The sequence below is a fragment of the Carlito syrichta genome, unplaced genomic scaffold (genome assembly GCF_000164805.1).
Source record: "Carlito syrichta isolate Samal-C Ts95f unplaced genomic scaffold, Tarsius_syrichta-2.0.1 Scaffold315469, whole genome shotgun sequence".
In the NCBI taxonomy this organism is placed as follows: Eukaryota; Metazoa; Chordata; class Mammalia; order Primates; family Tarsiidae; genus Carlito; species Carlito syrichta.
In genome coordinates, this window is record NW_007259565.1 from 343,738 (window position 1) to 357,115 (window position 13,378).

At 36.9% G+C, this 13,378-nt stretch overlaps 1 protein-coding gene and 1 pseudogene across 1 annotated transcript in view; one reads left to right on the forward strand and one right to left on the reverse strand.

Moving 5' to 3' along the window:
* Nucleotides 1-13,378, forward strand: part of SPC25 (SPC25, NDC80 kinetochore complex component) — a 28,644-nt gene that overhangs the window by 12,894 nt on the left and 2,372 nt on the right. The window contains exons 4-6 of the mRNA XM_008072846.2: nt 5,860-6,006; nt 7,093-7,197; nt 13,129-13,227. Coding sequence (XP_008071037.1) covers nt 5,860-6,006; nt 7,093-7,197; nt 13,129-13,227 — 351 coding nt within the window. The remainder of the gene's footprint in view (nt 1-5,859; nt 6,007-7,092; nt 7,198-13,128; nt 13,228-13,378) is intronic.
* LOC110594473 lies at nt 8,392-9,196 on the reverse strand (annotated as a pseudogene).

A 13,378-nucleotide genomic window follows, 5' to 3' on the forward strand; every position in this document is an offset into this window, starting at 1 on the left:
GAGCTCTGAGATTCTTTCTTCTGTTTGGCTAATTCTGCTTTCCATGCTTATTAGTCTGTTGTTCATTTCCATCACAGTATTCTTTACTGCTGTCATTTGTGACATCAGGTCCTTCCTATTTTCCTCTTGTCTCTCCTCAATTTTTTAAATTCTCTCCATTAAAGTCTTGATGTCTGGGTTTGTTGCATGTAACCTGTCATTCTGGGGGCTCTTCATTGTTTGTGTTCCATAATCTGTTTTCTCAGTGTCTGTTCTCCCAGTGGTCTGTGTGAGACCTATATTCTTCTTTTGGTTTTTCTTCATTTGTGCGGTTTTTCCCCCTCCCTACTTTTTCCTTCCCTCCACGTCACTTCTTTAATTCTGTTATTCAGGGGTAAAGGGCTTGGTTTTACTTCTGTTTGTTCAATCTCCTATTCTTTATGAATGTCCTCTTACTTTGTTCAATTCTGGAGTTGCACTGTAGGTTGGAGGTGGTCCTTTTTGCAGTTTTGAGATTTACTTAAGGGGAGAGCTGTGATTCAAAATCTGTCTGCAGGTCCTGGTATTCGCTGACGGGTGTGTGGATAATGTGGAACCCACTTCCCACTGCCCTGGAATCTGTCCGTGCAGTGGGGCTGTAGGTTTACTCCCTGAAATAAAATGTGGTTAGCAGAGGGGAGAGAATGGAGCAGATAGTGGGTTGAAGAGGGGAGTGGAGAAATAGAGGAGTAAGGGGGGAAACAAACGAGTGTGCCAACAAATAGAGAGGCCTATACTGAAACAGATAAAAACAATAGACCACAGCTACAGACGAACCAACTCTCATAGAAAAAATAAAAAATGAAAATAAAACATATAGTGATGCTAACATACAATCTAACCAACCACCTTGTTAGTGTGCTGTTCCTCTATATAAAGATATGGTTTTCAGAGAGAAGAAAAGAGAAGAAAAGGAAAAGGAAAAAAGAAAAAAGGGAACAATACAGTAGGAATAGAATTAAGTCATTAAATTAATAGAATCAATGAAGCACACTCTGAGACATTTCGTTGAAGTCCATTGTCCTTTCAGGTCTGATTTCTAGTTTTCTTTTCAAGCTGGTAAATTAGTTTTCAGTTAGGGTCAGTTGCCCCTGATCTGCTGTGAAGGACAGTTCAGATTACCCTCCCTCCGTTCAGCACTCTGGTCTATGTCTTTATCAAGCTTGTTTCTCCCGTTTCGGTGTTGTTACCTGAATCGCCACTAGGTGGTGCTATCTCAGCTGCTCGCCCCAGAGGGGGTGGGGCCGGACAGGAACAAGATGGCTGCCTGCCTCAGGGCCGGCAACAGGAGCCTTACGGTGGGCAGACAGGACAGTCTTGGTGGGCGGGCAGGACAGTCTAGGTTGCCGGAGAGGTGGCAGCGATCCCAGCAGATCTTCCCTGAAGGGGTTTGATGTGGATCGCCTTGGGCCCAGGTGGTATGATGTGCTACGGCCGTCACGAGGCCGTGGCAGTGGCGGTGGTGTCCGCAGCAGCGGCAGCAGCATCGTTTGCACCGCAGTGACTGGCCAGTCCTTTGCGATGTCCCAGCGGTGGCAACGACCGAGCTCCATATGAAGAGCAGGCTGCGATGTTGGGGTCCACAGCCCCCCGGGGCGAGAGTCAGAGACCCACTGCAGATCTCCTTTGCAGAGGGCTTCAGAAACCGGGTTACCCCGTCGCCATCTTGCCGCTTCTCTCCTAAAATATTTAATTTCATTAAAAATTCATGAATATATTATAAAACACCACTCAAGAGCTCTACTGGCTCTGCTTATTTGACCTTCAGTATCCTCCTCTGCCCTGGAGTTCTTAGGCTTTTAGTGCCTTTCTGCACTATTTAGCCCACTGATTGGCACTTTGGGACCGCTCTCTCTGGGCAAGGGTCCCCAAGTAGCAGCAGTTATATCTGTTTTTCAGTCAAAGAAGTGGTCCTCTCAGGGTTATTTCATTTTCGAGCAGAAAGATCCAGTTAGATGTTTGGACAGGTTTTGTTATTTTTAGTTTGAGCATGTATGTGAGGGAAAGATGTAGGTTGTTGCAGAAGCTGAGTATTTAAGAAGGTACAAGGACTTGCAGGGATAATGACTGGACATGGGGAAGGCCAGGAGGGTAGACGGATTAAAGGCAAGAAGGGGTAATGAGGTGCTGATAAATATCTGTGATAAATATAAAAAGCCAATATTTTGGTCCTGGCATAACTGGTTTTATCGCATTTCACTTTTATCACACTTTGCAGATATTGCAGTTTTTACAAACTGAAGATTTGTGGCAACTTTGAGTTGAGCAAGTCTTTTGACACAATTTGTTTTCATTAGCATGTGCTGACTTTATCTCTGTCACATGTTGGTAATTCTCACAATATTTCAAACTTTTTTTTATTATATCTATTATGATGATCTTTGACATTTTTTTAATTGTTTTGAGCTACAAACTGCTTCCATGTAAGATGGTAAGCTTAATGGATAAATGTTGAGTGTGTTCTGACTCCTCCACAGACTTTCCTTTCTTCCTCTCCTTGGGCATCTCTATTCCCTGAAATTAGGACAGTTAACAACCCTACAGTGATCTCTTAAGTATTCAAGTTAAAGAAAGAGACACATCTCTCACTTTAAATCAAGAGATAGAGATGATTTAAAACAGTAAGAAACCGGGCTCAGTGGCTCAGCCTGTAATCCTGCACCTTTGGGAGGCTGAGGTGAGTGGATTGCCTGAGCCCGCGGTTTCGAGACCCGCCTGGGCAGCGAGACCTCATCTCTACAATAAATCAAAAAATCAGCCGGGTGTGGTAGTGCATGCCTGTAATTCTGGCTACTTGGAAGGCTGAGGCGGAAGGATCACCGGAGCCCAGCAGGTCTAGGCTGCAGTGACTGGGAGCGGCCACTGCACTCCAGTCTGGGTGACAGAGTGAGACTCCAACTCAAAAAATAAAATAAAATAAAATAAAAATAGTAAGGAAAGCATGTTGAAAGTTGAGATAGGCTAAAAGCTAAGACTCTTGTGCTAGACAGCAAAAGTGCTACTCCAGTGAACACACAAATGATAATAAAAAGAAGCAGCCTTATTGCTGACGTGGAGGAGGTTTCAGTGGTCTGGATAGATCAAATCAGCCACAACATTTTGTTAGGTCAAAGCCTAATTCAGAGCAAGGCTCTAACTCTCTTCAATTCTATAAAGGCTGGGGGAGCTGAGAAAGCTGCAGAAGAAAAGTTTGACCCTAGCAGAGGTTGGTTCATGAGGTTTAAGAAAAGAAGCTGTCTCCAAAACATAAAAGTTCAAGGTAAAGCAGCAAGCGCTGATGTAGAAGCCGCAATAAGTTATCCAGAAGATCTAGCTAAGATTATTGATGAAGATGGCTACAAACAGATTTTCAGTGTAGAAGAAACAGCCTTTTATTGAATGAAGATGCAATCAAAGAACAGACTGACTCTCCTTAGGGGTTAATGCAGCTGGTGACTTGAAGTTGAATCCTATGCTCATTTACCATTCTAAAAAACCTAAGGTCCTTAAGAATTATGCTAAATCTACTCCACTTGTACTCTATAAATAGAACAACAAAGCCTAGATCATAGCACATCTGTTTATACCATGCTTAACTGAATGTTTTAAGCCCATTGTTGAAATCTCTTGCTTAGAAAAAAAGATTCCTTTCAAAATATTACTGCTCATTGACAATGCACCTGGCTACTCAAGATCTCTGGTGATGTATGAAGAGATTAATGCTGTTTTCATGTCTGCCAATACAGCATCCATTTGCAGCCCTCTGATCAAGGGGTAATTTCGTCTTTCAAGCCTTGTATTTAAAAAATACATTTTGTAAGGCTATAGCTGCCATAGACAGTGATTCCTCTGATGAATGTGGACAAAGAAAATTAAAAACTTTCTTGAAAGGATTCACCATTCTAGATGCCATTAAGAACATTTGTGATTCATGGGAGGAGATCAAAATAGCATCATGAACAAGAGGTTGGAAGTTTGATTCCACCCCTCATGGTTGACTGTGGGGAGTTTAAGACTTCATTGGAGAAGTCCACTTAAAGACCATTGCAGATGCGGTGGAAATATTAATAGCAAGATAACTATAATTAGAAGTGGAGCCTCAAGATGTGACCGAATTGCTGTAATCTGATAAAACTTGACGAATGGGAAGTTTCTTCTTATGATGGACAAAGAAAGTGGTTTCTTGAGATGGAGTTTGCTCCTGGTGAAGATGCTGTGAACATTGTTGAAATAATAACAAAGGATTTAGAGTATTAATAAATTTAGTTGATAAAACAGCAACAGGGTTTGAGAGAATTGATTTCAATTTTGAAAGACATCCTACTGTAGGTAAAATGCCACTGAACGGCATCAAATGCTACAGAGAAATCCTTCTTGAAAGAAAGAGCCAATCAATGAGGCAAACTTTAGAGTTTTCTCATTTCATGAAATTGCCACAGCCACCCTAACCTTCAGCAACCACCACCCTGATCAGTCAACAGCCATCAGCATCGAGACGGGACTCTCCATGAGCAAAAAGATTATGACTCACTGAAGGCTCAGATGATTGTTAACACTTTTTAGCGATAAAGTATTTTTAATTAAGGTATATACATGGATTTTTTTCAGACACAATGCTGCTACACACTTAATAGACTACAACATAGTATAAATGTAGTGTTTACATGCACCGAGAAACCAAAAAAATATTGTGTGACTTGCTTTATTGCAGTGGTCTGGACTAGAACCTGCAATATCTCTGAGGTATGCCTCTACTTAAAAATAGCATGGAATAGCAAAAGCTAATAAAATTAATAACAGCTAATAGCAAAAACTAATATTGCATTTATTAACATTAGCATAAACACAACTATTCTTACCTCTGTATTGATCACTGGTGTTATTTATGAAAGCTATTGATTTTGTCATATGTAGTACTGTAAGTTCTGACAGATTTTCTGAGTATTCTAGATAGATGTCTGTTGTCTACATATAATAGGGGTTTTTTTTCAGTATTTTTACCAATTACATATTTTGAGTTATCTGGACACTTCTGGGGAAAATATTAAATAGTCATGCTAGCTGGTGTCTGTCTTATTCAAAATGCCAGAGGTTTTAAAGGTTTTTGCTTTGTTTCTATCATGTTAAAAAAATGTCCTTCTATTTCTAGTTTAAGAATCAATATCAGGAATGGGTGTTGAATTTATATTAAATGATCCTTCAGTGCCTGTTCATGTGATGAATTTTCCTAATACACCTTCACTTTATACCTTAGAATAAACTGTATGTGTTCTTAGGTGATTGTTTTTAGCGTGAGTTTTACTAAGCATTTTTACACTTATGTTTCTAAGCGAGATTAATTTATATGGTTGTAGGTGGAGGCATGGTGCTATCTTTATTGTTTCAGTTTCAGAATTATGCTAACATGTAAGATTTGGCTGCCTGCCTATATTTCTTCCCTTTTTTTTTATATGTTCCAGAATAATTTTTATAACATTAGAATTAGCTGTTTCCTCAAAACACAATGTAAAGCCATCTTCCAGAGTTTGCTTGTCTTTGGTGGTAGGTTTTACTTATATACTTATTGTGGGGAACTGCAAAGGTCATGATCTTCTGATTTTGTTTCATGGTTTAATTTGGTATTCTCATTTTAAAGAACCATTTCTATTTTCTCATTTTTCTTTTCAAACATGAGTAGGAAAGAGTGGATTAGGATTTCTTTTTGTTTTTGTCTTTTTATAATTTCTGAATCATTAGGAAATGCTTATCAATCAAAACATTATTTATTCATCTTATGGGAGTCAATAAATGTTGGTCTTTTCTTACATACATGTCAGAATGCAAAGCATATGTATTCTAGCTAATACCTTGTGTTTCTTACAGAGATCTGCAGGCAGAATAAGCTCATTCAAGAAAAAAAAGATAACTTGTTAAAGTTGATTGCTGAAGTAAAAGATAAAAAACAGGAATTGAAAGAATTGACTACAAATATCCAGGATCTTAAGGAAGAATATTCTAGGAAGAAGAAAAGTAAGTTTCAGTTGTAAACATATTTAAAGCACCAATCTCAATTTTAAAGTGGTGATGATACAATTAATTATGTCCATCTTGCCTCCTCCCGTCCACTGCTAAAAATGGATTACAGTGCCTCAGGGCGTAGCCAGCCACTCATCTCTGCATGGTGTCATTAAAGTTAGCTAAGTGAATTTGTTTATTTTACTTAAAGGGACTTCTCCTTTGATTTCTAATATAACTGGAGTAATAATGAAATTGGTATGAAAGTTTAGTTAAGCAGAGTAGGAAATGATGTTAGTAAATAAGATTTGCTTTGGAGAAACCATAGTGTAATTTATGCAACAAATATTTATTGACCATACATTCTCTGCTAGGCAGTAGAAGCACTCTTTTTATGCTGCAAAGTGTCTTTGTTAAAAATAGTTTATATTCAAATGAATGCTTCTTTTAGAAAGGAAACTTATTTGTCCACAAACTAAGTAATCAATTCTTCAAGTCTATTGAAAATAGCAACGTTTGTTTTGTTAATGCATTTTCTTATCCAACTCTACATTGTGAAATTATTTTTTCATTTGCTAATTTTTAACTTAGGGACTATTATGGTAACTTAAAAAAAATTTTAGACTAGGATGAAATAATTTTAGACTAGCATGAAAAAATTTAGACTAGCATGAAAAAATTTTAGACTAGCATGACCTGTGATGAGATATTTAAAGGCGTAGAATATTTTTCCCATGAAATAATTAGTGTATCCTTGGCTATCCAGAAAAAGCAAAATAATGTAAATGAAATTTTTCTATTTCTATGCTACCCATACAAATCCCTGGCCTATTTATTCATGCTACTATATAATATAATAGAAAACTTATTCCTCTCATTTATCTGTATATATTTTCTTGAATAAGTTTTCATTCCAACCTGAATGAACAGAAGCTTCTTTTGCTAATTGGTAGAGATACAAACTGAATAAATATAAGCAGACTCATATGCTTGGCATCATTTTTACAGTTGTTTTCAAGTTTAAAAAAAATGTTTAATTCCATAAGCATTAACTGAACATCATTGAAAATATTTGATACTGTGTGTGTTCTTTAATCACAGCTATTTCTGCTGCTAACAAAGCTAATGCAGAGAGGTTGAAAAGGCTGCAGCAATCTGCAGACTTATATAAAGATAGACTTGGACTAGAAATTCGAAAAATCCATGGTAAGTATGTTCATATAAGTAAAACATAAGGGATTAGAAAAGTATGGCCTTTAGAAAAATTTTTATTTTAAAGATGTGGGGTACAATTCAGTATTAAGTATACAAATGCTCGTTGTACAGGTAAAGTTTGGCCTCACTTTGGTCCCCACTTCACCTGGTTTGAAATCAGGTACCCTTACTGATGAAGTATACTCCTCACCCCTTTCCTGACTGTTTCCCACTACTGCCAATCCCTTTCTTATAGTATTATGATAATTATTCAGGGTCCACTTATGAGCGAGAGCATGTGGTACTCAGTTCTTTGCTTCTGTGATAGATCACTGAGTATTATAGATGCTAAGTCTATCCAAGTTGCTGTGAAGCTCACAATTTTGTCTTTCTTTATGACTGCATAATATTCCATTGTGTATATATACTACATTTTAAAAAAATCCAGTCCACTTTCAATGGGCAGCACAGTTGGTTCATTGTTTTTGCTGTTGTGAATAATGCTGCAATAAACATGGGTGTGCGGGTATCTTTTTCATAGAGTGACTTGAATTCCTCTGGGTATATTCCCAGAATGGGGATTGCTGGGTCATAGGGAAGGTCGATTTTTAGATCTTTTAGGAATTGCTGCACTGTTTTCCACAGAGGTTGTACTAGTTTACAATCCCACCAACAGTGTTGAAGTGTTCCCTTTTCTCCACATCTTCTCCAGCATCTGTTGCTTTTTGAGTTATTGGTGATGGCCATCCTGACTGGAGTTAGGTGGTATCTCAGTGTAGTTTTAATTTGCATTTCTCTGATGATTAGTGAGACTGAGTGTTTTCTCCTGTATTTGTTGGCTGCTCTTATGTATTCTTTTGAGAAGTGCCTATTCATATCTTTTGCCCACTTTTTAATAGGATTGTTTGTTTTTTTCTTTTCAGCATGTTTGAGTTCCTTGTAGATCCTAGATATTGTCAGATATACAGTTGGCAGATATTTTTTCCCATTCTGTGGGCTGTCTCCCTACTCTCTTGGTGGTTTCTTTGGCTTTGCAGAAGCTTTTCAGTTTGATGAGTTCCCACTTGTCTGTCTTATCTCATTTAAGGTTTTGATCAGGAATTAGGTGCTGGTTCCAATTTTCATAAAGGTACCTCTTTCATTTTCTTTGCTTTTTGAAGGATAATTTTTATTATTTTTATGTACAGGGCACTCAACAGTATACATTTAGCCCAACTTAATGGCAAATTCTTTAGCCTTTGACTTCTCCAGCTTGTTGATGGGAGCCATAGATTTTGGACCCAGGATGTTGCCTCCCCAGTGACGACAGATCTCATCATATCTGTTGTTGTAATTGGTTCTGATGACTTCTACCAGCTTAGTCAAGGCTCCTTTGTCTTCCAAGTTACCTGAATGAAGGCGACAGTGGTGCCCATCTTCCTGTGGACCAGATACCCCAGTCTTGCCTTCCCCTTGATAGTGCACCAGGGGACCCCATTTTACAACACAGGGCAGGCAGGAAGATCACCAGCTCAATGGGATCCACATCATGCGCAATCACCACCAGCTGAGCCTTCTTGTTCTCTACCAAGGTGGTGACAGTGTTGACCCCTGACTGAAGGACAGGTGGCCTCTTGGTGAGGACATCCCCTTTGCCAGCAGCTTTCTTCTCAGCCTGGGCCAGCAGTCTCTGCTTCTTCTCTTGCTTTGTCTCTGGCCTGTACTTGTGGGCCAGCTTAAGCAGCTGAGTAGCTGTCTGGCAGTCCAAGGCCTGGATGAACTGGTTAATGGCAGGAGGCACTTTCAGCCACTTATAGAGGATAGTTCTTTGCTGGTGCAACTGGATTTATTGAGGACATTTGACAAAATGGATAAGGTCCCTTTTGGGCTGGATGTCCTGTCCGATGCCAAAGTTCTTAGACCTTTTCTCAAATAGAGGATTCACCACCTTCTTGGTCTCCTGCTTCTTCACGACAACAGGGGCTGGGGCCACCTTCTTCCCCTTGATCTTCTTTCCTTTCTGCATCTTGAGCAGCTGGAGGAAAGAGAGCATCTCCTGCATTTTCTACGGTTCTTATAGTGTGAAGTTTTACATTTAAGTCTGTGATCCATTTAGAGTTGATTTGGGGATTTTGATCAAGAATTGGTTGCCTACTCTGATTCTCATAAGGGTGTCTCTTGCATTTTCTAAGATTCTTAACATTTGAGGTTTTACGTTTAGGTCTTTGATCCACTTAGAGTTTATTTTTGTGTATGGTGTTAGATAGGGATCCTGTTTCATTCTTTTGCATGTGGACAGCCAGTTTTCCCAACACTATTAACTGAATAAGTTCTCCCCCCAGTGGTTTTTGGTGGAGGCTTTGTCAAAATGAGTTGATTGAGAAATTGAGGTTTTGCTTCCAGAGTCTCTATCCTGTTCCATTGGTCTATATGCCTCCTTGTACCAATACCAGAATGTTTTGATTACTGTAGCTTTATAGTAAAGTTTAAAGTCTGGAAGTGTGATACCTCCTATTTGTTTCTTTTGCTGAGGATTGTTTTGGCTATTCATGGTCTTTTATATTTCCATATGAATTTCCATATTGTCGTTTCCAGGTCTGAGAAAAATGATGCTAGTAATTTAATGGGTATTGAATTAAATTTGTAGATTACCTTGGGTAGAGTAAGACTTTTCATAAGTGGAGGAGAATTTTAAAATATTTTCAACTAAAATAATGACCATGTTATTAAGTTTTTAGAAAATGGGGAAAATTACAATTTTTTTTTATCATGCCAACAAGGTTACTGATGCTTTAGTTATTTATAATTTTTTATTGTAATAAATGTATTTTGGACTTGGTTGTCAACATGCAAATAATTTTTGTTCTTTGTTCTTACTGGCATTGTATTATTAGCATTTCTTCAGTTGCTATAGCCTTTGTAATGATAATTTTTAAATAGTATACTAATTCATTGTATTAATGTAGCATAATTTATTCAATCATTTATCTATTGCTTAACACAAGTATTACTTCTTATAACATTTGGATTCTGTCAGTATTTTTAGTTTTAGAAGCACAGTAATCCCCTATTATCTAAGGTTTCAGTTATTCCGATCAACTGTGGACTGAAAATGTTAAATGTGTGAATATAGTATGATAAGATATTTTGAGAAAGAGACCATATTCATATAACTATGATTACAGTATATTGTTATAATTGTCCTATTTTATTATTAGTTAGTGTTATTAATCTCTCACTGAGCCTAGTTTATAACTTAAACTTTATCATAGGTATGTATGTGTGTATAGGAAAAAACATAGTACAGATGCTTCCTGACTTAACAGTGGTTCATCTTAGGGTTTTTTTGACTTTACAATGAGTTTATCAGGCTATTAAATACATTTTTTTACTTAAGATGGGTTCTTCAGGACTTAATGCCATTGTTAGTCGAGAAGCATCTGTATACATAGGGTTAGGTACTATCTGCGGTTCCAGGCATCTACTGGGGGCTCTTGGAATGTATCCCCAGTAGGTAAGGGGGGACTATTCTGCAATAGAAACATAGACTTCCTCATTTTTGGGGATAGTTTTCATAAAATTGTTTCGAAGAGAGGAATTACTAGGTTAAAGCACAAGAATATAACCCAGTGGAGTCAAACAGGTTGCGCTTAATTTCTTCAGCATTGAATTGTTGCAACACATAAGTGTTGGCTACCAGGAAGCTCACTGGAGACTTTGGAAATTTATGCTTGATTTTCCTTGGACTTCACCCCATGCATCCTTTCCTTTGCTGATTTTTCTGTAGTCCTTCACAGTAATAAATCATAGCATTGAGTACAAACAAATGTTCAATGAGAGTCTTTTACGTCCTCCTCGTGAATCATCATCAAACCGAGAGTGGTCTAGGGACCAAAGACCACCCCAGCCAAGGCTAACCAGGCAAGCAGGACTTTTTTTCTTTTTTTGACAGTTGACTAGGCATGAATAGAACCTTTTTTCATTATTAATGAAAAGGTGAGCATTTTTTCTATTCGTTTACTAATTATATTTCTTTTTTTTGCCTGAATCTTTCATTCATATATCTATTGGTCTTGATGCTTTTCCAAAATCACTTGGAGTGAGGTTTTAATAAAAAAACAATGACCTTTTGATTAGAGGAGAATATAAGGTCCAACTCTAAAATTTTGACGTGTTGAATTCTAAATATATATTCACTGTCATCCTAGGTGCTTTTTTGGTTTTTTTAAAAAATATCAGTTTTAAATTATTTTTAGATTTAAAATAGAATTTTGTCATAGCCCTCAAAGTCAGGAAATAGTGTTTTAAGAAAGAAAAACCCCAAATTAAAACCCTTCATTTTTGTCTTACTGAATAGCTTATGAAATCTTTTTCCTTTGATATGCATCCCTCTCATTACTATTAACAATTTAAAAGTCTAGTGTACTAACATAATTAGTTAATTCCAAGGTTGGCTGCAAGACAAATTTTTTTCACAGTTTCTGAAGCTTTTATTTTATAATTTAAAAATTGTAATGAGATTTTTCTAATTATGCTGTAGAAACAAACTAAAATGCATGTGATTTATATTTTATGGCTGTCATTTTGAATTTCGACAAGGGAACATTTGTAGGTCTTTTGGAAAATAGGCTTTAAGTCTAGGTAGCTGTAGAAAAATATAAAATTGAATTTGATAATACTTTTTAAATTGTAGCAAACTATATAACATAAAATTTGCCATTTTAACCAGTTTTAAGTTTATGATTCATTGATGTTAATCACATTCACAATGTTGTGCAACTGTTACCAACCATGATCTGTTTCCAAAATTTTTTGTCACTTCACACAGAAACTCTATACCCATTAAGTAATGACTCCCTTTTCCTCCCTCCTCGTTCCCTGGTGACCTCTAATCTACTTTCTTTCTCTGAATTTGTCTACTCTAGATATTTCACATAAGTGGAATCATATAACATTTGTCCTTTTGTGTCCTTTTGTGTCCGGCCTATTTCACTTAGCATTGTGTTTTCAAGGTTCATCAGTGTTGTAGCATGTGTCCGAACTTCATTTCATTTTATGACTGAACAGTGTTTCATTGTGTGTGTGTACTACATTTTGTTTATCCATTCATCTTGTGGTAGACACTGGGTTATTTCCACCTTTTGGCTACTGTGAAGAATGCTGCTATGACATTGGCATACAGTTATCTGTTTGAGTCTCTTTTTTCAGTTCTTCAGGGTATATATACCTAGGATTGGAATTGTTGGGTCATATTGTAATTCTGTATTAAACTTTTTGAGGATCTTCAAAAGTGTTTTCCACAGTGGCTACACCATATTACCTTCCCATCAACAATGTACTAGGTTCTAATTTCTCCACATCATCACTAACACTGTTATTTTCTATGCATTTACTTAATTCATTTATTCATTCATTCATTCACTCATTTACTTGATTGCCATCCTACTGGATGTGAAATGATATTTCTTGCAGTTTTGGTTTGCATTTCCCTAATAACTAATGATGTTGGATATCTTTTCATGTGCTTATTGGCCATTTGTATGTCCATCCAAGTCCTTTGCCTATTGTTGATTGGGTGGAGTTTTTTTGGTTCAGTTGTTGGAGTTTTAAAATATATTCGATATATTCAAACCTTATAAGAAAAATGATTTTCAGATATTTTCTCCCATTCTATAGGCTGTCTTTTCCTTTTCTAAATGTTATTCTTTGAAGGATAAAAGCTTTTACTTTTAATGAAGTTTATCTGTTTTTTCATTTATTGACTGTTTTTGGTGTCATTTAAGCTACAACATAATTTAAAACTAATTAGTGGCTTTTAAAGTTAGAGACATTAGTTGAATGACTATATAGCATACTTAGCAATGCAGACATTGATCAAAGGATGGGATGAGAAAGCTTATCTCCATTAGAAGCTTTGGCATACCAAAATATTCTTATACTAAATAATGTAATCTCTTTTTCCAGGTGATAAATTGCAATTTATATTCACTAATATTGACCCTAAACATCCAGAGAGCCCATTTATGTTTTCCCTGCATCTAAATGAAGCAAGGGACTATGAAGGTATGTACTGTCTCTTAACTGATAGATTGGCATCCCAAAATGCTATTTGAATCAGAATATAAGGTAAAATGGAGGAAAGTAATATTCACAAGCTATTGTTTCCTTTTCCAGTCTTGCTACTTGGGATATAATATAGTCTTTTTTTTTTTTT